The sequence below is a fragment of the Piliocolobus tephrosceles genome, chromosome 2, assembly GCF_002776525.5.
Source record: "Piliocolobus tephrosceles isolate RC106 chromosome 2, ASM277652v3, whole genome shotgun sequence".
Taxonomy (NCBI): Eukaryota; Metazoa; Chordata; class Mammalia; order Primates; family Cercopithecidae; genus Piliocolobus; species Piliocolobus tephrosceles.
In genome coordinates, this window is record NC_045435.1 from 171,284,652 (window position 1) to 171,308,146 (window position 23,495).

At 38.3% G+C, this 23,495-nt stretch overlaps 1 protein-coding gene across 1 annotated transcript in view; it reads left to right on the forward strand.

Annotated features, from left to right (window-relative positions):
* The first annotated feature begins 22,169 nt into the window (after nucleotides 1-22,169).
* The window catches only part of CPB1 (carboxypeptidase B1), a 32,866-nt gene continuing 31,540 nt past the window's right edge, over nucleotides 22,170-23,495 (forward strand). The window contains exons 1-2 of the mRNA XM_023215385.2: nucleotides 22,170-22,260; nucleotides 22,368-22,443. Of these exons, the coding sequence (XP_023071153.1) occupies nucleotides 22,190-22,260; nucleotides 22,368-22,443 (147 nt within the window). The 5' untranslated portion in view covers nucleotides 22,170-22,189. The remainder of the gene's footprint in view (nucleotides 22,261-22,367; nucleotides 22,444-23,495) is intronic.

The following is a 23,495-nucleotide window of genomic DNA, read 5'->3' on the forward strand; positions in this document are numbered from 1 at the left end:
TTGTTTCCCTTAATATTTCTAGTAGTTTTAATTATATATGCTAATCCAAATTTTTTTTTTTTTTTTTTTTTGAGACGGAGTCTTGCTCTGTCGCCCAGGCTGGAGTGCAGTGGCGCGATCTCGGCTCACTACAAGCTCCGCCTCCCGGGTTTATGCCATTCTCCTGCCTCAGCCTCCCGAGTAGCTGGGACTACAGGCACCCGCCATCTCGCCCGGCTAGTTTTTTGTATTTTTAGTAGAGACGGGGTTTCACCGTGTAGACCAGGGTGGTCTCCATCTCCTGACCTCGTGATCCACCCGTCTCGGCCTCCCAAAGTGCTGGGATTACAGGCTTGAGCCACCGCGCCCGGCCCCAAATTTTTAACTCTAAGTAACTTTAATTTCTAGAAACATGTTCTTCCTCATAGTGTAATTTTTTTTTTTTTTTTTTTTTTTTTTTTTTTTTGAGACGGTGTCTCGCTCTGTTGCCTGGGCTGGAGTGCAGTGGCCGGATCTCAGCTCACTGCTAGCTCCGCCTCCCGGGTTCACGCCATTCTCCTGCCTCAGCCTCCCCAGTAGCTGGGACTACAGGGGCCTGCCACCTCGCCCGGCTAGTTTTTTTGTATTTTTAGTAGAGACGGGGTTTCACCGTGTTAGCCAAGATGGTCTCGATCTCCTGACCTCGTGATCCGCCCGCCTCGTCCTCCCAAGGCGCTGGGATTACAGGCTTGAGCCACCGCGCCCTGCCCATAGTGTAATTTTTTAACGTGATGCAAGACATGTTTAATAGCAGACCCAAATATCTTCGGCTTCTCTATACTATATGAAAACAAAATGCCAAAAGTATACAAACTTAAACTTATGCTTAGTAATTAGTGCATCAGTATTTTATCTTATTTGGAAATGATCTAGATATTGAATAAGTATCTATTTTTTAACTTAGCAAAACTTAAGGGTGTAAGTTACTAAAGAGATTTACAAAACTGTTTTTAAGTAGGCATAATATAAAATGCAATTATTGTTTGAAAGCATATTCATAAATTCTTACCCCACTTACACCTGTTTAATTTGCTTATTCTTCACAATTGTGCTTGGATTACCCATGAAATTTTCAGGGACATCGTTCAAAGTTAAGCATCAGTTCAAGTTATTTCCCCATTAAGTATTTTCACTGCACGTGCATGGTAGGCAGACATCATCAAAACAACAACTTAAAAGTTACATACATTGGATTTTTTGTTTGTTATTATTAAACTAACCATATTAACATAGTCTTATCTACCAAAGACTTATCCAAGTCATGTGAACTTGAAAAGCATTTGGTTTAGTTCCTATACTTCTAGCAGTTTTAGGAATATTTAATTTATATAAGCATTCATTTTTCTTTAAGCCAATTAAATAGAGCTCTTTTACAAATTAATTTTGGCAATGCCATCCAGAGTTAGGAAAATATCACATATACTAACATACATACAAAGACATACATAGACATAGACAGTGGTAGATCTTATAGCTTTCATTCCAAAACTTTAGCCATGTTCCAGGTACTATAATACAAAATTCACTGGTTTATAAAAGAATAAGCAGAATCCAAATTGTTTCTGACAAATGGGACAAGCCAGGGTTACCTACTCAGATGGCCAAACCTTTCTACCACTATTTTTGGAAAAGACTTAGATGTTTTTTATTTGCCCAATTTCCAAATAGCTTTTTTTCCTTCTGATGAGTCATCTCCCTGAAGTCTGCATTTCAAAAGGAGTGGTTCTCAGGTAAGACAGGGTAGAACATTTATATCTCAAAGGTACAGAAAAAGAATGTAAGTTTCTCTCCAAGAAGGAGCCTTGGGGCACATTTTTCTATCATCAGAGCTCAATCCTGTGGAGGCTGTTGACTAAATTTTAAGTGCCTGTATATTTCCAATTAACCTTTGTAGTCTCGGATAGTTGCTTTGGGGGATCCTGAGATCCATGAGAGCAGGATTCCAAAGCTCAAGTGACCAAGAGGCTAGAGTGGGAGGGTAAAGGTCCATCAAGGGAGGACAGAGGGACGGAGGAGGCAGAGGCTGAAAGGAGACATACCAACAATGTAAGGGAACTGATGAAAGATTTAAGGCAACAAAAGAACAAAGAAGAAATAGAAGCAATGAGAAGGAAGAAGCCAACTTGGGGAGATCTTAAGTTCTTAAAGAAGCCAATAAAGTTCCATATTACCCTTAACAAAATTTATGCCAACAAGAAAGAAACCTGAAAGTGGGGGCAGAACCTACAGTTAGCATGGGTTTGAGAAGAAGGGCTTCCCATGGAGGAATTCCTATGGGAGAAGCAGGATCAAATGGAGAGAACAGAGTGGCCTTTAAAAAGTTGCTCCTATCAGGCTATAAATATCAGAAACCAAACTTTTTTAACTGAAGGTATTATCTACCAAGCAACTCAGGATCAAAACCAATAAACCTTTTATGGCTTAACCACAGATACACTAGCCATCTCCAGAGGTGCAAAGATACCATCTCCATGATTTAAAAGTTCACTTTCAGACATAGCCAAAAAAAATCAAAGATCTCTGTTGCCACAGGTGGTTAAGGATAGTGTTTGTGTAAAAATGTGTCCCAGGGAATGTGGGATGCCTCCAATCACAGTCCTGCTAATTTGAAATACCACACATGCATTTTACTGGGATAGAATTTTCCCAGGACTAACCAAAAGCAGTGAAGGTTGAGACGATGAAAGCCCTCTGTGGACTGGGATCTATTATTAAGACAAATTCCCCTGAGAGTTGGCACAAAGAACACTTTGTTTCTCAAGGTCCCAACCCAACTAACTTCCAGACACAAGTTGACACCTGCAACCCCACCCCAACGCCAGGAAGGACCAGAGAAAATATTTTTACCAGTCATAAAGCCAAGCTCTCAGGACATAAACAAGACAAACAGGAACACGATGGTTGTCCATTGAATGAAAAGGATCCATAACAAGTGGGTACCCCAAGATAGAGAATCACATTTCGAACTAAATCATACAAATGTTTTCCTCTAGCTAAAATGAATTTGGAAAGGAAAGGACAAGGATAAATTTTTACTTTGCTCTCTTAAATGGGCGCTACAGATAGAGATCAGGAAAAGCTGACTTTGATGTAAATTCTTACCCTTTTGCCTGCTTCCGCCATTTCCCCAGGATCCCATCTGTGGACTCTGAAGCAAATGAGTGTCCCAGAAAAATTCCATCTCCTTGTCACCAGAAATTCAGAGAAAGGAATAAGAACGTCCCTAGGTTCTTAGTAGGAACAGACCCGTTACAAAAGACAGGTTAACAAGAAGTTTGTTAACATGTATATTTCACATATACATGGGAGACACCCAGGGAATGAGTAGTTGAGTAGCTCTCAAAGATGTGGCTTTGAATTTCAGCTTATATCTCAGATTAAACATAGAAAAGTACAAATAACCAGCAAAAAAAATGGTTAAGTAAGCAAAGCTTGTTAACTATAGATTCTTCCGGCATCACCCCCAGGACTATACGTGTTTAAAGTTGCCATCAGTGGTTGTTGTTCTTCGTAGAACAGGGGCAAGATACCTTTTGTCTTTTCTGCTTGTAGGCAAGTAGACGGAGGGTACAGAGTTTTCCTGTATCTACTTATTCTTAATTGCCTTCAGCTCAACAATTCTTTATATTTTGGAGTGGCATGTACTGGTCCCCCACACAATAATAGTCCATAATTCCTTGCCTCTGAAATTTATTTCAGCCCCGTATTCAAACTCTCAGAGACGTTCTGTCTCATTTTAAATAAAGATGCATCATTCACTTCAGTCTTGAAACTACCCTCTTTTAAATCACCCAGTGAGCATTTACACATTTCTAAGAATTCTGTAACTTAGAAATCAGCTAATGATATTTGCTCTTAAGAATGAGAAAGAAAAATATTTTCCTTGAAATGTGTGTTAAACGTGAAAGAAAAGAAAACATAAATAAGGAAGAATGTTTAGTGCTTGCCCAGATTTTTCCTACTTTTATTAGGTAGTCCAAAGTCCAGAATGTGTTAAGGTCTATGGGAAAATGTCAAGTATACCAAGAAAACATTTAATTAGATCATAGACAATAACCCGCAAGAAACAGTTCCCTCTTCTTCACTTCCCTTTGAGGATATAACTAAAACAGCAAGAAAACAGAAATAAGTTCATAGCACCTAGTTGCCCCTGCCCAGCATGTCTTCACCTGGAAAGTACAGAGAGAATTGAGCCAAAGAGAGGTAAGAAATAGTAAGAAAGCATCCAGTCCCATTAACTATGGTCACAGCTTCTAGGCCCAGCTGGACTGTGCAGGGAACTGTTTTCCTGGGAGACTGGCAGAGCTTGCAGATGTCAGAAGGAACAAGTGCCAAGGAACTTTAAAGAAACCAAGTTACCTCCATTCAAGAAAAGCCTCCTACTCAGTAATTGCTGCCCTCTTAATAGGCCAACTGCTGTTGCCTTCCAGCTTGTCACATCTCAACCTCAACTCCTCAGATCATGCTTCAGGGCTTTTTTTGCCCCGGGTACCGTTGTTCCACTTCATCTCACAAATCCATAGCTGCCTCCAAGGCCACCAACCTCTGCTCTGCACAGTTCCAGAGAAGAATCTATTGCAGCAAGCAATGTGTTCATGCTGGCATTTAAGTGCCTCATTGTCTCTGGTATTGTCCTGTTATTTAATGCCTTAATAGGTTCTTAAAGATGCTACTGGAGCCATTCAAAAGCCATGGACAATGTCTAAGCTAAACATTCTACATATATGCCTTTTTCCCTGATTTGTGTCTCCATCTGTATCCACAATCATACTGAAGTTCATGTAAGCCATAGCTTGATTTGGAAACAGATAATCATGTCAGTAAACCAATGGACCAGTGGTTCTCAATAGGGAGAATAGGATTTAGCCCTGAGGGAACATTTGGCAATGTCTGAAGGCATTATTGGTTATCACAGTGATATCACTGATATCACAATGATATGGTTTGGCTGTGTCCCCTCTGAGAAGAGGGCTACCATCCTCCAGTTAAATTGGACTTTAACTAGAAGTCCAATTAAACCTCTTTTTTTCCTAGTTTCAGGTATGTCTTTATCAGCAGCATGAAAATGAACTAATATAGTAAACTGGTACCAGTAGAGTGGAGCATTGCCGAAAAGATACCCCAAAATGTGGAAGCGACTTTGGAAATGGGTAACAGGCAGAGAGGTTGGAACAGTTTGGAGGGCTCAGAAGAAGACAGGAAAATGTGGAAAAGTTTGAAACCTCCTAGAGACTTGTTGAATGGCTTTGACAAAAATGTTGATAGTGATATGAACAATAAGGTTCGGGCTGAGGTGGTCTCAGAAGGAGATGAGGAACTTGTTGGGAACTGGAGCAAAAGTGACTCTTGTTATGTTTTACCAAAGAGACTAGCAGCATTTTGCTCCTGTCCTAGAGATTTGTGGAATTTTGAACTTGAGGGAGATGATTTAGTGTATCTGGCAAAAGAAATTTCTAAGCAGCAAAGCATTCAAAAGGTGACTTGGGTGCTGTTAAAAGCATTCCGTTTTGAAAGGGAAATGAAGCACAAAAGTGAAGAAAATTTGCAGCCTGATGATGCAGTAGAAAACAAAAACTCATTTTTGAGGAGAAATTCAAGTCAGCTGCAGAAACTTGCATATGTAGCAAGAAGCCTAATGTTAATCCCCAAGGCCATGGGGAAAATGTCTCCAGGCCATGTCAGAGACCTTCGTGGCAGCCCCTCCCATTACAGGCCCAGAAGCCCAGGAGCGAAAAGTGGTTTTGTGGGCGGGGCCCAGGGTTCCCGTGCTGTGTGCAGCCTAGGGACTTGGTGCCCTGTGTCCCAGCTGCTCCAGTCATGGCTGAAAGGGGTCAACGCAGAGCTTGGGCTGTAGCTTCAGATGGTGGAAGCCTCAAGCCTGGCAGCTTCCATGTGGTATTAAGACTGTGGGTGCACAGAAGTCAAGAACTGAGGTTTGGGAACCTCCGCCTAGATTTCAGAAGATGTATGGAAATGTCTGGATGCCCAAGCAAAAGTTTGCTGCAGGGGTGGGGCCCTCATGGAGAACCTCTGCTAGGGCAGTGCTGAAGAGAAATGTGGGATCAGAGTCCCCACACAGAATCCCTACTGAGGCACTGCCTAGGGGACTGTGAGAAGAAAGCCACCATCCTCCAGACCCCAGAATGGTAGATCTACTAACAGGTTGCACCATGAGTCTGGAAAAGCCACAGACACTCAAAGCCAGCCCTGGAAAACAGCCAGGAGGGAGGCTGTACCCTGCAAAGCCACAGAGGCAGGGTTGCCCAAGACCATAGGAACCTACCTCTTACATCAATGTGACCTGGATGTGAGACACAGAGTCAAAGGAGATCATTTTGGAGCTTTAAAATTTGACTGCCCCACTGGATTTCGGACTTGGATGGGCCCTGTAACGCCTTTGTTTTGGCCAATTTCTCCCATTTGGAACAGGAGTATTTACCCAATACCTGTACCCACATTGTATCTAGGAAGTAACTAACTTGCTTTTGATTTTACAGGCTCATAGGCGGAAGGGACTTGCCTTGTCTCAGGTGAGACTTTGGACTGTGGACTTTTTGGTTAATGCTGAAATAAGAATTTGGGGTACTGTTGGGAAGGCACGGTTGGTTTTGAAATGTGAGGACAAGAGATTTGGAGGGACCAGGGGTGGAATGATAGGGTTTGGCTGTATCCCCACCCAAACCTGAATTTGAACCGTATCTCCCAGAATTCCCACGTGTTGTGGGAGGGACCCAGGGGTAGGTAATTGAATCATGGGGGCGGATCTTTCCCAGGCTATTCACATGATAGTGAATAAGTCTAATGAGATCTGATGGGTTTATCAGGGGTTTCTGCTTTTGCTTCTTCCTCATTTTTCTCTTGCCTCTGCCATGTAAGTAGTACCTTTCACCTCCTGCCATGATTACAGGGCCTCCCCAGCCATGTGGAACTGTAAGTCCAATTAAGCCTCTTTTTGTTCCCAGTTTCGGATATGTCTTTATCATCAGCGTGAAAATGAACTAATATACATACAACTTGAGCAGGTGTTTGGGTGGTGCTATCGGCATCTAACTGGCAGAGTCCAAGAATGCTCCAAAATATCCTACAATGCACAGGGCAGTCCCCAACAACAAAGAATCATCCAGCCCAAAATGTCAACAGTGCTAAAATTGAGAAACCCAGTAGTAATCTAACAAAATATTACTTGTTCAGTAATTATGATCTCATTTCTCATGTCATACATTCTTGAATAGAATTGCAGCACCTGACTTCAAATATTTAACAATGAAAAGAACCAGAATATGAGCCTGTTCTGCATACCTGCCATGCATACATTCAAAGCATATAGAGTTCAGCAGTATCAGATAAACAAAATGTCACAAACATTGTCTACTCATTTTTTGGTTTGTTTTTGGGTTTTGTTTTGTTTTGTTTTTTGTTTTTGCTTTTGAAACAGTCTCGCTCTGTTGTCCAGGCTGGAGGACGGTGGCGCAATCTCAGCTCACTGCAACCTCCACCTCCTGGGTTCAAGCGATTCTTCTGCCTCAGTCTCCCGAGTAGCTGGGATTATGGATGACCACCACCATGCTCGGCTAATTTTTGTATTTTTAGTAGAGATGGGGTTTCACCATGTTGGCCAGGCTGGTCTCAAACTCCTGACTTCAGGTGATCCACCCACCTCAGCCTCCCAAAGTGCTGGGATTACAGGAGTGAGCCACCGCACCTGGTCTGACTCATATTTTGTTTAATTTCCAAAATGCATGTAAGCTACTGATATGCATAAATCATTAAAAATTCATTTCATAAGTGCATAAAATAGTGAAGTCACTAAGAGTTACTATCCATCTGTCTCCAGAATGGTGTCTCTAAACCCTTTTCTTCATTGAACATAACCACGGAGAATGTATGAAGTCCCTCTTTCACATCAGGAGATCTGAGCTACACACCTGACCCTGTGTGGTCAGAATGGACAATATTCTGGATCCTCCTGGTATCTTTATGATCCTCCTACACTGAAGTATTGATTTTTGTGTATATTTGTTAGAAAAAAAAATGCTAAGAGGAAAGATAAGCAAACAAATGGTTTCAAAAATGGGTATAATGCAGGAGTGAGCAAGTGGAGAAGGAAGAGGATTGGCAGCACAAAGAAAGCGAGAGAGATTTTTTTAATCCTTTTTTTTAATGCTTGTGTGAGAGATGTTGGGGGTAATTGGTTCAGCTGTGTTCTTCACCCTGCCTCTGAAACCCTGCCATGGCCGACAATTTGTGACTTGGTCCATATTTCTCTTGATCAACCTGTCACTCTGTCAGTTAAAATTTACCATCAAACACAACTTTTACCAACTGCTACCCTTATGCCCATTGGACTTACACCAGCTACACTTCCCAACATTTTACACTCTGAATTAAATTGTGTGTGAAAATTACCTTTTATTGACTTTAGTGAGTGCCTTATACAAACAACTGAGGGCTGATTTCAACTGCCCACTGCCAAAATAGCCCTCTGTCCCATCTGTTGGATGCACATATCATTAAGACTTTTATTAGCCTCAGAAATAGAGAACTCATTTTATGGTGTTAGCTAAAAAACCTGCGAAAGTCCGTGAAATGCAGCACTACTAGTCCCTGGTAACCACTGTATCTGAGCAAATGATGTTAAAAAACCAGGTTGGCATCAATATGAAAAGATAAAACCGTGTCCAAATGAGAGCACCAAGATGTAATTTTATGTCTGTAAATTCATACTTTACATTAGACTACTCAAGGAAAATAAACGTATTGCCCTTCCAGGAAATAAAGAGCTTTAAAAATGTAGGTGTTGAAAAGTATAAGAAAATGTCTTATTCTGTTTTTACTGATTTGTTAAGAAAAATACTTGTCAAAGGACACAAAATTTAAGTTAGAAAAAATAAGTTGGAGAGATCTGTTGTACATCATGATGACTACAGTTAATAACAATACATTGAATATTTGAAAATTGTTGAGAGTACATTTTTAATGTTTTCATCACCAAAAAAAAGACTAGTACATGAAGTAATGCCTGTGTTAAATATCTTAGCCATTCCATAATGCACATACTGTAACAAAACAAGTAATACACCATAAATATATTTAATTTTTATTTGTAAAGTTATTTCTAATTTACAAATAAAAATTACATAAAAGAAATAAAGGGAAATTTCCTCAGAAGCAGCAGGAAAATGTAAATTCTTAATGAAACCACTGGGGAGTAAAGACATGGCTTAAGAGTTACCATCAGAAGAAATCAAGAACTTTCTTAGGAAAGTAGTAAGAGGTTTAACCATTAGGGGCCCAGGGAGAAGTAATGATCTTTTACCAGAAGAAGAGAATAAAATCATGGAAGCCTAATATGGCTTTTTACAGTTCTGCTTACAATTACGCATTAAACAATTTACCCCTTGCAGATGAGTTCCTAAAGCCTGCTGAGATGTTGCACTTGGAGAAACGAGTACATGCTGTTTTTTCTTCTGTTGTGGTTTATTTTTATTAAAACAAAAACTTACAACAACTAAAAAGAAAAAAAATCCCTTTTGTTGAATTTTACTCTTTCCAAGAAGACCAACAGCTTGGATGAACATTTGTCCAATGTTTGTAATAAGTTCGACCATAAAAGACAATGGCTTAGACATTCATGCCCAGTCAATGTCCTATGGGCTGGAATTCATAAAATAAAGGCAGCAGATGGCATACCTAAATTTAATCTGCTATTTGATTTATCCTTGTGTTACTACTCTGAAATGCAGATACCGAATGTTTATCTAATAACGCTGTTAGAAAACACAAGATCATGCTTCAAGCAAGTTTATCATGGAATCTGATGCTAGACCATCAATCCTGAGAATGAAAACTGTAGCCCGTCCACAGAGGCACTCTCCTCTGACTAAGTAGGACCTGTCAACAGCCAGTACTCTATGGTTCAGGAAAGGCATTTCATGTGGTTTAGAACCACTATTCTGGCTGTAATGCAATACCAGAGACCATCAAGAGGAAGAATATGCCTTTGATTCTGTCATTCCCATGTGAAATTAGAGGGGATATTTCTGTGTGCTTGGGTCTTATCTCCTAATGTTCACTGAGAAAATTGATGATTGTTTAATTGTTGTGATCACTTTTCCTTGTCAGTTCTTCTCTTGAACATTATGCTACTGTCTGATTGTCCATTGGCATGTATACATCACACCAATATTCTGGAACACCACATAATAAAATGAAAACTTTTTGAGTCTATGTTACTGCTCTGGCAGCTGTCAAAATAATTCTTGCTGACATCATGTTGAACAGACTTGCCTCCAAGTCAGATCAATGTTGGGGAGCATCATGCAGTGCTGCAAAATTAGGTCATTAATTGTGAAGCAAGCACAACCCTTCTTGCATTTGGAGATCAAAATTCTGACATAAAAGAAAATTGAACAATCAAAAACTCTGTAATCATCTTTTAAATCTCAAACAAGTTGTCAATTTAGTCATTTAATTCCCAGAGTTCTTTGGAAGGATTTTTATCACATAAAAGTATGGCAATATAATACCTCATTTCCAAAGGAACTATGAAACATTCCAACATTAAAATATTTCACTCTTAAAGGGTACAAATCCATGTCCTAACATCCATTGCACTGATCATATTTCTGAGCACTCAAATGCCAACTTTTTCAAATGACTCCAGGAACTTATTGTCAACCTGTTTCTCTCAAGTATCAACCATGCTGATTATAGGTTTGCTTATAAAATTATCTCATGGTAATACAGTATGAAGAAACTAGAGTCTCAATGATTTAGAATCGGAAACAGGAAAAAAAAAAAAAGAAAAAAAAGGAACCCAATCTGGTGGTTAGAACTGGATTGCCAAATGACAGCATCACCAGCATTATCTGTGTGCCTGGGGCTTGCCCTTCCAAACTAATTTTTAAAATAAATTGAAATTGAACTGGAGCCATGCAAAGTAGAACAAAGACCTTTTTGAAGATTCATATCAGGTAAACAGTAAACAGGTTGTCAGAAAATATTGACATTTGAATTGACTTTATGCCTTTATTTCCTATCCAATATGGCATTTTATATTATTAACATTTATTTATTAAAACCCTGCCCTTTCCTCAAAAGGTTTTAAGGAGTTTTAATGTTCTGTTACAGCATTTTAAGAATAAAAATAGTTTCCCCTTACCTTATAAACTGGAATAAAACAAATATTTCTCATATTTGAATTAAAAGTAGAAATGTACCTCTTCTTAGATGTTTCCAAGAAAGATATTAATTTGAAAATATAACATGTAATTTATTTAATAATTCAAAATACCTAGGAATTTTTTTCTAAAATTTATTACCTATTACATGAATCAAAGATCAGAATCTTAAGACGGCCTATGAGAATTAACAAAGATAAATGTAGGAACAAAAATAGGTTGATTTATTTGGCAGTATTCCATTTTACCTCCCCACTCTTCTGTCCTGATTAATTGCCCTCAGCGAGGAGCTGGAGCCTGGTTATGCTGTTTTCTTAATTCCTGTTGATGGAATGTTGATATAAGAATAGAAAGAGAACCAACTGCCTTTTAACTAGTCCATTTTTCTTGTACTAATCAATCATAACTTGTCCATTTTAATTATCTCCCAAATTCCAAATAGAGATACGCTTGGAGTTTCCAAATATTTGCATGATTAAATATGTTTTCCTTATTTCAATAAGGAACCTCAAATTGATGACTCAGGTGGTAAGATTTATGGAATGAAGCATTTGTGTTTATCTCCCAGCTTTCAAAATACTGGTCTGCAATTCGGTAACAAACAACAGTCCCACCAGAGATATGCAGACTATGCCCATTAATGATGATGATCATGTTTGGAAATAAAAATAGAACCATACACCAACATTAGTAGATGCCAAAGAGTAAACCCAGCCAAGAAAATGTTTACTAGCGTCTCTTTTCACATCCATAAAAAGACAGTTTATTCAAATATTAAGTGTAATTATACAAAACTAACAGGCCATGGGTGCACCTGTACAACATTTTCAGGTTGTTTTTGCCTTCCTTGGGGCAATACCAGCAGATTAGGTCACCAATCAGTTATATCCATCAAGTTACAGGGTAATTCTGTCTGCCTCACAAACAACTGGACAGTTCAGTTAAGAAAGGTATATAAAAGGAGAATTTTTACTGAATCAACTGAAGCAATCAGTTGTTTTGATTGGATGCAAACAAACAGAAGTTAACTCTTTTCTGAAATAACTCCCCATTTAGGGGCTTGCTTCTTCTATAATATAAAATCCTATTGCCTTTTTAACATCAGAATTGAAGCAACAAGGTTCTATTTTCATAGTAATTGGTCTAGGAATTGATGATAGAATATGATGATGATGAAGGAGGAGGAGGAAATAATGACAATAAATATGAGAGGAAAAATAATTTTTCCTCTTTCAATTGGGATGGATCCCTATAACAAATGATAGATTAACAAGAGAAAAACAAGCAGAAATTCATTAGCATGTATACATCATGTATACATGGGAGCTACCCAAACCAAAATGAGTAAATATCAAGAATATACATCTAAGAAGGTAGACTAAATACCATCATCCACTGAAACAGAGAGAGGTTTACTATGCAGGTTTCAGTCAATACTTCTCTATTAATAATACTTTCTAGTGATTTAGAGTCATCCTTCTCTTCCTGGCACAAAGTGGAGATACCATACAAAAGGAAAATTTTTTAAAAGATGTAACTTTTTTTACAAATGATAACTTCTACTCTAGTTTTAGAGTTCCTCCTATGTCTCTTGTTTCCCATAATAATCAACTCAAAATAATCCTTAGGCTAAAGAGGCATATTTTGAGGTGGCATGTTCAGTTCTTCTACAGTCATATTTTGGAATAGCATTTTCTGAACTTCATCAATGATAATGATAATAATGCAGGATTTCTTTTTTCAGTTTTAGATTCAGGGTGTACATGTGCAGGTTTGTTACACAGGTGTAGTGCATGATGCTGAGGTTTGAGCTTCTGATGATCTTGTCACTCAAGTAGTGAACATAGTACCCAGTAGGTAACCTTTCAACCTTTGTCCCCCTCTGCCTTTCCCTTTTTGGAGTCCCCAGTGTTTATTGTTCCCATATTTGTGTCCATGTGTACCCAGTGTTTAGCTCCCACTTATAAGTGAGAACATGCAGTATTTGGTTTTCTGTTACTGCATTAATTTGCTTAGAATAGTGACCTCCAGTTGCAATGAAGTTTGCTGCAAAAGACATAACTTCATTTCTTTTTTATGGCTGTGTAGTATTGTGTGGTATGTATATACAACATTTTCTTTATCCAATCCACCAATGGACACGTGGGTTGAGCTCATGATTTTGCTATTCTGAACAGTGCTGCAACACACATACAAATGCAGGTGTCTTTTGTTAGAATGATTTATTTTCCTTTGGGCATATCCCCAGTAATGGGATTGCTGGGTCAAATAGTAGTTCTATTTTTAGTTCTTCAGGAAATCTCCAAACTGCTTTCCACAAGGGCTGAATTAGTTTGTGTTTCCACCAACAGTGTATAAGCATCACTTTTTCTCTACATCACCAATATCTGTTATTTCTTGACTTTTTAACAATAGTCATTCAGACTTGTGTTAGATGGTATCTTATTGTGATTTTAATTTGCAAATGATGCAGGATTTCTGAAGGAATAATTTTCAGAAAAAAATGTTCCTAGTTGTTTATAGACAAATTAAATGTAACAGAGTTTAACTGAGCAAAGAACAATTCGTAATTTGGGCAGTCTCCTGAGCCAGAGTAGGCTCAGAGACTCTGGCACAGTCACATGGTAGATTTATGGACAGAAAAAGAAAAGTGGCATACAGAAAATGGAGGTGAGGTACAGAAACAGCCAGACTGGTTACAGCTCAGCATTAACCTTATTTGAACATGATTTGAGCAGTTAGCCCCCTTTGATTGGCCAAAACTCAGTTATTGGCACAAGTGTAGGCTACAGTCTGTATACACCTCTATTTAGTTTGTACTTTAGTATGTACAGGGAAACCTATAGGCCAAACTTAAAATATGTTAAGTAGTCAGCTTTAGGCTTAACTTGATTTAGCATACTCAATATCTAACAGACACAAATACATGTACAAAGTACTTGAGCTTCTCCAAGTAATTGGAACTTCCTCTGACTTAACAGGAAGTACTCATTCTCTGATTTCTCTCTCTTCCCTGGTATCATCTGGTCATTTTAACAGAGAAGAAGACAGCCTTCTGTTTATTCCTTACTCATCAGTTCTAAGTAGCACTCAGGTTGAGAGAATGGTTTTTCCAGAATGATCATTTGGCCCAGTTGTTAAACCCACACCCTAAAACAAAGAAAAAGAAGAGCCAAGAGAACTACTCCTTTAGATTTTTTGCCTGTTTGCCTGCGTGGCACTGCAGGTATTAAAGAACACAATTAAGCCCTTTTTATCTCTGAATAGCCCACAACACTTAGCCCAAGAACCTTACCATTGAAATCACAACAAATTCTTTGGTTTTGAACAAAACAGACCACGAATCCACAGGGCCAGATCTTTAAGTTTACGTAATTGTAATTATGTACTCTGTCTAAAGCGTCCCAAAATGTATTCTCAAAATAACTAGTCTGAATTGATGATTTTGAAGACAATATTCCACAGCCAAATGCACTGAAATCATAGGAATGCTCATAAGTCTTCTAATTTTAGCTGGACTTGGTTATCCAAACCCTCTACTGTGAGACATGCTTGGGAAGTAGCTGTATGGCAGAGTCCCTTTTTGATGATTTGTAATGCATATTAAAGACTCCAAGAAACCTTACACTAAAGGAGTTTGTTTGTTTTAGTTTAAAGCAAATGTATTTGACCTCAGAACCTCTTTCTACTTAATATTATGGAATGCTTGGGGAAATCCTTTTCCAGAAATTGAGACATCACATAGGATAAATTATCACACCATGGACAGTTTAGAGAGTCTCCAAAATCTCACGCTGTTACATGAAACACAGATAGACACAAAGGTGCCGCTTGCCTTATTAATCACCAAAGCTTTAAGTAAAAAAGAAATTTAAAACATGTACATGAGACAGAAAGAGAAATTTCAAAATCTATGGAAAAAATATTGCGTGCCTGTAGAGGCCAAGGCAAAACTTCCCCTTCGCATTCCGAAGTTTTGCTGAAAAATCAACTCACAAAATGCAGATAACCTGGAGAAAAGAAAAACAAATCTATTAATGTGGACACAGGAAAGAACTACAGACTGATTACTCTCCACCTTCCAGTGGGGTTCAGAAGGTCAAATGCACCTTGAGGATACAGAAAGAATGAGGGCTTGGACTATGACAAAACAGGTTATGGGAGGGGAAGAAGAGGCAAGGCTAGCAAAAGTGGCCTTGTTATGCAGATGAAACCTCACAGGTAGCAGCCCTCAGAGGGAAGAAATAGTAAATGTTTCTTTCAGACCTTTAAAGGGGTCAGACTCTTCAATTAATCTTCCCTAGATCTGGACAGATGAGAGAAGGAAGGCCTCAGAGAAAAACTGGCTGCATCAATGTGGATTCTCCACAGATGTAAACCTCCCCCATGAAAGACCTTGCAGGGTTACTTCTGTTCGCAGGCCTTCTGAACAGACAACTCAAAATATGTCAAAGAAGTGTATTTGGGGGAAAGATATTTTGATTTTCCTCATACCTAACAAAAATTTTTTTTTTTTAATTACTAACTGAAAATCTTAATTGCCCTCCCTTGGAATCACAGTGCATGGATTGAGATAAACTTTCCAGTGTGTTTACAGTTCCAAGTACAGCACACCACAAGCCATCCACAAATAATTATGTCCTCCTTTAGTGGATATTGGTCACTCTTTTTAGCTCTCCAGATCTGAACCTCACTCCCTAAGACTGGGGAATGCTCTAGCTAAGGAGTCATAGGAGGCAGAGACACCTCTTACCATTAAAGTTAAAGTCAGACTCTTGCTTTCCCAGCCTCCTAGTAGCAAGGGCACTGACCTACGACTTTCACTTTGACTTGGAAGCTGGTGACAAACAGAAGTGAGGATTGCTCAAGATCTCTTCTGCAAAGGGTGGCAACAGCAGCAGCAGTAGTAGCTGCATTAAGTATTTTGCGTGAGGTTTATGCCAGAGTCCTAGGGATGATCCCATTACCCTGGCCTGGCAAGCCAGCACATCCCACCATCCTGACCACAAGAATTGGTTCCAGATAGACACACATGTCCAAGTTGGTCCACTGAGATTCAATCTAAATATTTGGTTTAGAATTTGGTGGGGAAAGCCACACGCGTTGGCTCACGCCTGTAATCCCAGCACTTTGGGAGGCCGAGGCGGGCAGATCACGAGGTCAGAAGATTGAGACCATCCTGGCTAACACGGTGAAATCCCGTCTCCTGCTAAAAATACACACACACACACACACACACACACACACACACACACACAGAAAAAGTAGCCAGGCGTGGTGGCAGGTGCCTGTAGTCCCAGCTACTCGGGAGGATGAGGCAGGAGAACCGTGTGAACCCGGGAGGTGGAGCTTGCAGTGAGCCAAGATTGTGCCACTGCATTCCAGCCTGGGCGACAGAGCGAGACTCCATCTCAAAAAAAAAGAATTTGGGGGAAAAAGAAATTATCTTTTCAATAGGGTTACCAATCCACTAGGATGCAAAACTGTACTTATTAGTGGCCATCCTGTAACTACATGACACAGGTGACCAAAAAATAGAGGCCTAGGCTTAACAAATATTGTAACTGCCCAGTGGGTTCATTTTGCTTACTGCCCAAATAGAGTCGATTTATCAAGACAGAGGAATTGCAATAGAGAAAGAGTTTAACTCACCCAGACCTGGCTGAATGGAAGACCAGAGTTTTACTATTAGTCAAATCAATCTCCCTGGAAATTTGGAGACTAGGTTTTTTTTTAAGGGATAATTTGTTGGGAAGGGCGTCAGGAAGCAGGGAGTGCTGATTGGTCGGGTCAGAGACGAAGTCATAGGGAGTCAAAACCATTTTCTAATGCTGAGTCCGTTCCTGGAGAGGGCCACAGGATCAGATGAGCCAGTTTATTGATCTGGGTGGTACTAGCTGATCCATTGAGCATAGGGTCTGAAAAATATCTTAAGCAACAATATTAGGTTTTACAACAGTCATATTATCCCTAGTAGCAATTGAAGAGGTTTAGAGTCTTGTGGCCTCTAGCTGTAAGGTTCCTAAGCCATAATTTCTAATCTTGTGACTAATTTGTTAGGCCTACAAAGGCAGTCTGGTCCCCAGGCAAGGAGGGGGTTTATTTTGGGAAAGGGATATTATCATATTTGTTTCAAATTTCAACTATAAACTAAGTTCCTCACAAAGTTAGTTCAAGCCTACACTGACGAATCAGGAATAAACGAGAACAGCTTGGAGGTTAGATGCAAAATGGAGTTTGTTAGGTCAGTTTTTTTTCACTGTCATAATTTTCTTGCTGTTACAATTTTTGCAAAGGCGGTTTCAACATCATCAACTAAACCTGTGATGTCAGCACTATTGCTAAACTTTTTAGTTATATAAATAACAAGTTCTCTCGTTTAGCTAGTTTACTTTTAGTTTTGGTTGCAAACAAAGGGAACTTAGGGAAGTGAAGTGAAGAAAGAACCCAAATTGGGGTTGATGGATTGCAAAAGCTGAAGCTAAAAAGACATTAACAAAAGCCAAATCCAAAAGGCAAGGTCAGTGGGGAGGAAAATACATAAAACAGAACAGTGAGCAATGAGGTTATAATCTGGAAGAATCAGCAACAGACTAAAATGTGGTGTATGAAGCAGATTAAGTTACAATAATTTAGAACAAATCCATGAGTAAGCAAATGTTGTGATGTACCATTTTTGTGGTACCCAAAGCATAGTGTAAAAAAGACATCCCATGTGTCTATGACCATACCGCCCTGAATGCACCCAGTTAGCTGATCTTGGGAAAAAACATTTTATGTGTACACCACTCGATCATTAATTCTGAAAATAGAGAAGATTCTAAGAAGCTAAAAGGAAATTGTCAATTCTAAGAATACATACATGGGTCAGAATAAGATGATTTTATGACTTCAGATAAGTTTATAATTTTTATTTGATGTAAATTTTCATAACCAAAAGGGAATTCTGGAAGGTATGTTTGCTATTAACCCAAGGGAAGAATAAAATTTGACTTTCCTAGGAAAGCAATATTTGTCTTAATATTACTCTCCCTATAATGTAATTATTGAACAATGTCAAAATAATCTGGCTTTCTTGTGAAAATGTCAGATTGTCATTATTTCTATATCTTCCCACTCCACAAAGTACCTTGCACTTGCTAAAGAACAAATTAAAATGAATGAGACAGTTTGATATTTCGAGGAGCTTATAATCTCAGGGAAAGGAGAAGATTTCACAAATACTCAACTAGACTACAGAAATAAAGAAACAATATGAAGAAATAAAAGCAAAACACAATGAGACTATGCAGAAAAGGAAATAATTAACACACACAAAAGAAGCAGACTTGTCAAAGTCAATGAATTGCCTAAATTTTCAACTTTTTAATCAGTTGTGTTGATAGAGTATCAATATATAGACCATTTATATCCTTTATATGCAGAAGGTTATGTAATTGGGCTTTAATTTGTTTAATAAAAACACTTTCATCAAAGCATTGAGAACATCAACAAAACAGCTGTGACTTTTTTTTTTTTTTTTTTTTTTTTTTTGCAATTACAGCACGGTATTCAGTTAACTGAACAATGATTATTTTATATAAACTGCATCAGAGACAACTAAAGATGAAAACACTACCATCCTCATATATAACTAATTTGAACTGTGCAATGACAAGAACCTACTTTAAATTTCCACACCCATTTACAACCCCAGTACTGTAGCAGGTAATGTTAGTGTCTATTGAAAATGCCACCAGGACAGAACAATCAGAAGATATATTTAGTACTGTGTTAACCATACAGAAAAAGATAGTATAAATAGTTTAAAAACATATCTTAGGCAGCCTTACCTTTCATTTTTTTCTTTCAAAGGAGTGAGGGTTTACAGGGGATTTAAATGCTTTATAGACAAGGTGAACAAGTTGTACTAGAGCCAACTTATTTATCATTATCTTCTTCATCTTCATTTTTTCATCTTTCTCCTCCTCATCCTTTTCATCTTCCTCGTCTTCTTCCTCCTTCTTTTTCTTGCTTTTTTCAGATTTAATGACTCCCTTTTTTGCTACATCAGGCTTTCCTTAGCTCAGTGTGCAACAATATCCTTTTCATATTATTCTTTCAGCTTCACAGCCTTTTTTTTTTTTTTTTTTTTTGTAAGGCTGCTTGTCATCTGCAGCAGTGTTATTTCCTATCTCTCCCAGTTTCTTTACAACATTGCTGATGGATAGGCCGAGATGTTCTGCTTTGATTTGGGGGCAATACTCAGAACGGAACAGGAAAAAAGGCTGAAGGTGGCCTCTTGGGTGCATTAGGATCCTTGAACTTTTTTACCCCCTTTTAGGAGGGATATAGGTTTTCATTTCCTTTTCACAAAGGCTCTGTCTGCCATTGCCATGTATTCAAATTTTCCTTTCTCTTTAGTAGAGAGAGTCTTCCATTTCTCTGAGTACTTCTTAGAAAACTCTGAGAAATTGACTGAAGCATCTGGGTGCTCCTCCTGGCAAATTTGCACAAAGAATGCATATGATGACATTTTGTCTCTTGGCTTCTGAGGATCTCCTTTGCCTATGTTTGGTTATTTTTCCCCAGTAAGGCATGCAGTCGTCTAGTGCCTGACCAACTCTCACTTGTTCTAGCACTTTCTCTATGGATCTCAAAGTATGGTAATGGCTCTTTAAATTTAAAAAAAAGTGTTGTACACAGATTATTGCCTCAGGTGAAATGGAACAGTCAATACTGAAACTTAAGGAAACAGCTGCCTGTCCTTCTAAGGCAGACATTGATGGTTAACTATTGTTAACAATATTAACTATTGCACAAACCCTACCATGGCCTGCAAGGAGGAAGTCTAGGGTAATTCTACCATCCATAACAACCCTGGTCAGTGAATTGGGGCTCACCTTAATGCCTCCCAGGGCTAACGTGGTGTTTAGTGCATTTTTTGTGTGTGTATAACTTAGGATCCAATCTAGGATGTCTCTTTAGTCTTCTTTAATCTGGACTAGTACCTCAGCCTTTATCTTTCTTTCATAATATTGACATTTCTAGAGGGTAAAAGTCAGTTTTTGTGGAGAATGTCCCTAATTTTGGTTTGTCTCCTTGCTTCTCATGATAAACAAGTTTTTATAAAGGTTAAAGAGCCATTACCATACATTGAGATCCATAGAGAAAGTGCTAGAACATGTGAGAAAAACTTTTTCAACAAATAATAGTGGATCTACTGAATATCCATATTTTAAAAATGAATGATTCATATCTTACACTAAAGACTCATATCTCACATAAAGACCCCAAACTACAAATCTCTTATAAGAAAAAATAGGTGAATATGTTTGAAACCTTGAGACAGGCAAAAATTCCTTTGAAAAAATGTAAAGGCATTAATTATAAAATAAAAATGTTGGTAAATAAACTTTATCAAGATTAAAAACATCTGTTCATCAAAAGATAACATTGAGAAAATAAAAATGCAAGCCACATACCGGGAAAAATATTTGGAACACATATTTCTAACACAGGACTTGTATCCATACTATATAAAGAACAGCTACAACACAAGAATTAAAACACAACCAATTTCTTTAAAAAGGCAAAAGACTTCAATAGATGCTTCACAAAAGAAGATTTGCAAATGATCAATAAACACATGAAAAGATGTTCACCACTACCAATCATCAGGGAAATACAAATTAAAATTAGAAATTAGATACCACTTTGTATTCATTAGAAATACCAAAATTAAATACTAAAAATAACCAGGTGTTGGAGAGAACACAAAGCCACTAGATACTGATGGAAGCTTAAAATGGTACAAACCATGATGGAAAAAATGTTTAGCAGAATCTTATTGTGTTAAACCTAGATTTACACTATTGCTTAACAATTCCACTCACATGTTCATGCTCCTTAAATGAAAACATATGCCAAGTAAAGAACTTGTATAAAAATATTTATTGCAGCCTTATTAACAATAACACAAAATTGGAAACAACACAAATATCTCAACAGTAAAACAGCTAAATTATGACATATCCATATAATGGAATATCACTTATTAATAAAAAGTAATAAACCAATAATGCCAACAAAGCCAAGCACAGTGGCTCATGCCTGTAATCCCAGCACTCGGGGAGGCTGAGGCAGGCAGACCACTTGATGCCAGGAGTTCAAGGCCAGCCTGGACAACAAAGGGAAACCGCATCTCTACTAAAAATACAAAAATTAGCCAAGCATGGTGGTGCATTTCAGTAATCCTAGCTACTCGGGAGTCTGAGGCAAAAGAATCACTTGAACCCAGGAGGTAGAGGTTGCAGTAAGCTGAGATCACACGCCACTGCACTCCCACCTGGGCGACAGAGTGAGACTCTGTCTCAAAAATAATATTAACAGTAATAATGGGAATACAAACAAAAATACTGATAAATCTCAAAAACATTATCTTGAATGATAGAAGCCAGAAACAAAGGAATATATATAGTATAATCTCATTTACATTAAGTTTAATACAGGCAAAATTAATGTATAAAGCTAGAAATCAGAGTAACATTTGCCTGAGAGGAGTACAGAAATAGACTGGAAAAGTGCACAAGGGAATTTGTTAGGGTGATGAAAATGTTCTATATCTTGTTTGAGATGTTTATTACATGAGTTCATACATTTGTCAAAAGTCATCAAACTTTACACGAAAATCTGCAGAATTTATTGTATGTAATTCTCAATTCAAAATGGAAAAAAATACAAAATAGATTTTATTTAAATCTAACCTACTCCCAGGCTATTCAAGTTCTGATATCCAAATTAAATAAGTTGAATTTGAGAGTATTTACTCTATTTCCACAGGTGTTGAGAGAGATACTCTCTCAGACTTTACACAGCTACCAAGGCAACAATGCCAGGAAAACTATTAATCAAGATATGGTAGCACCTGCTTGCAATCAGGAGAAGAAAGCAAAGAACACTCTGGATTATAAAAGCAGATGAGACCTACCCACTAGGCCTAGTCAGACACAATGTTGGCGCTCTTGGTTCTGGCAACTGTGGCCCTGGCATCTGCTCATCATGGTGGTGAGCACTTTGAAGGGTAAGTAAGCCATCTTTAAGGAGCAAGTCCTTCTTCCTTGCTAGCCCCAAGATTTGGACACATCACTCAATTTACATTTTCTGTGCTTCTACTATCTCACTATTCAGCGAGAAGGTGTTCCGTGTTAATGTTGAAGATGAAAATCACATTAACATAATCCGCAATTTGGCCAGCACCACCCAGGTAAGTAACAATTTTGATTTGCTTCACATGTAATTTAAAATCTTAGATCGCACTGTGATTCCAACAATGGGAAAAAATAACATGAAATATTAACTATAGTACTTTTGGTAGCAAGAAATAAAATCTTGGAAAACATTTAATGCCATAATGTCTTCTTTTTCTGCCTAAATTAGATTGCCATAAGCCCTGTGGTATTATAAATCCATGGTAACTTTTAAAAGAGCTGACAGTGTGACAACTGGATGAGTTGGAACTGTCACGAAGGTCACAGAACATCTAATGTGCAGTCACTTTCCTTCTAAGGCAAAAGAGAAAAATGATCAACTTGGATATTACTGAAAAACTGGGCTTTTGTCCAACTTCAAATTCATTTCCACATCCCATGTATCATCTGTCCTCTTTGATTTTCTTTCATTCCAAATCAAACAGCTTGGGTTTTCATGACCTTGATTCAGGTCCCCCTAATGATATGACATGAGGGGGAAAAAGAAGGTAAAAAGCCATGAGTGACTTTCATACTTTTCTTTTGCTTTCAAAAAACTGACATCTCTGTGCTATTTTTTTTTTAATCCACTATATACGAGATGAGAACTGACGTTTTAAACTGTATATATAATGTAGCAGGAAGCTATTGCTGACCACAAATACAGCAGTTCCACTTGGGCCAATGCCATTTTTTCATAAATATATAAACTAAAATAATCTGCTAGCTTACACACACACACACACACACACACACACACACACACACACACACATATACACATGTATACTCATTCTGTAGCTTTTAAGGCCTAGAGGAAGGAAGAAGAAGGTGGATAGTGTCATAATCACAGGCTCAGAAGTTCAGAATTGAAAGAAACATAAACTCATCTATTCTGGCCATTCACTCAAATCCGGAATTTCCTTCTGGGAAACAGCATCCGCAGTTGCTACCCCTGGTAAAACCTGTTTGAGTAATTCCGGGAATAGTTTGTTTACTACTTTTTGGAATAGCCCACTTGCCTTACAAATCATTCCAACTGTTTGCTTCCTTATTCTAAGCTGAAAAC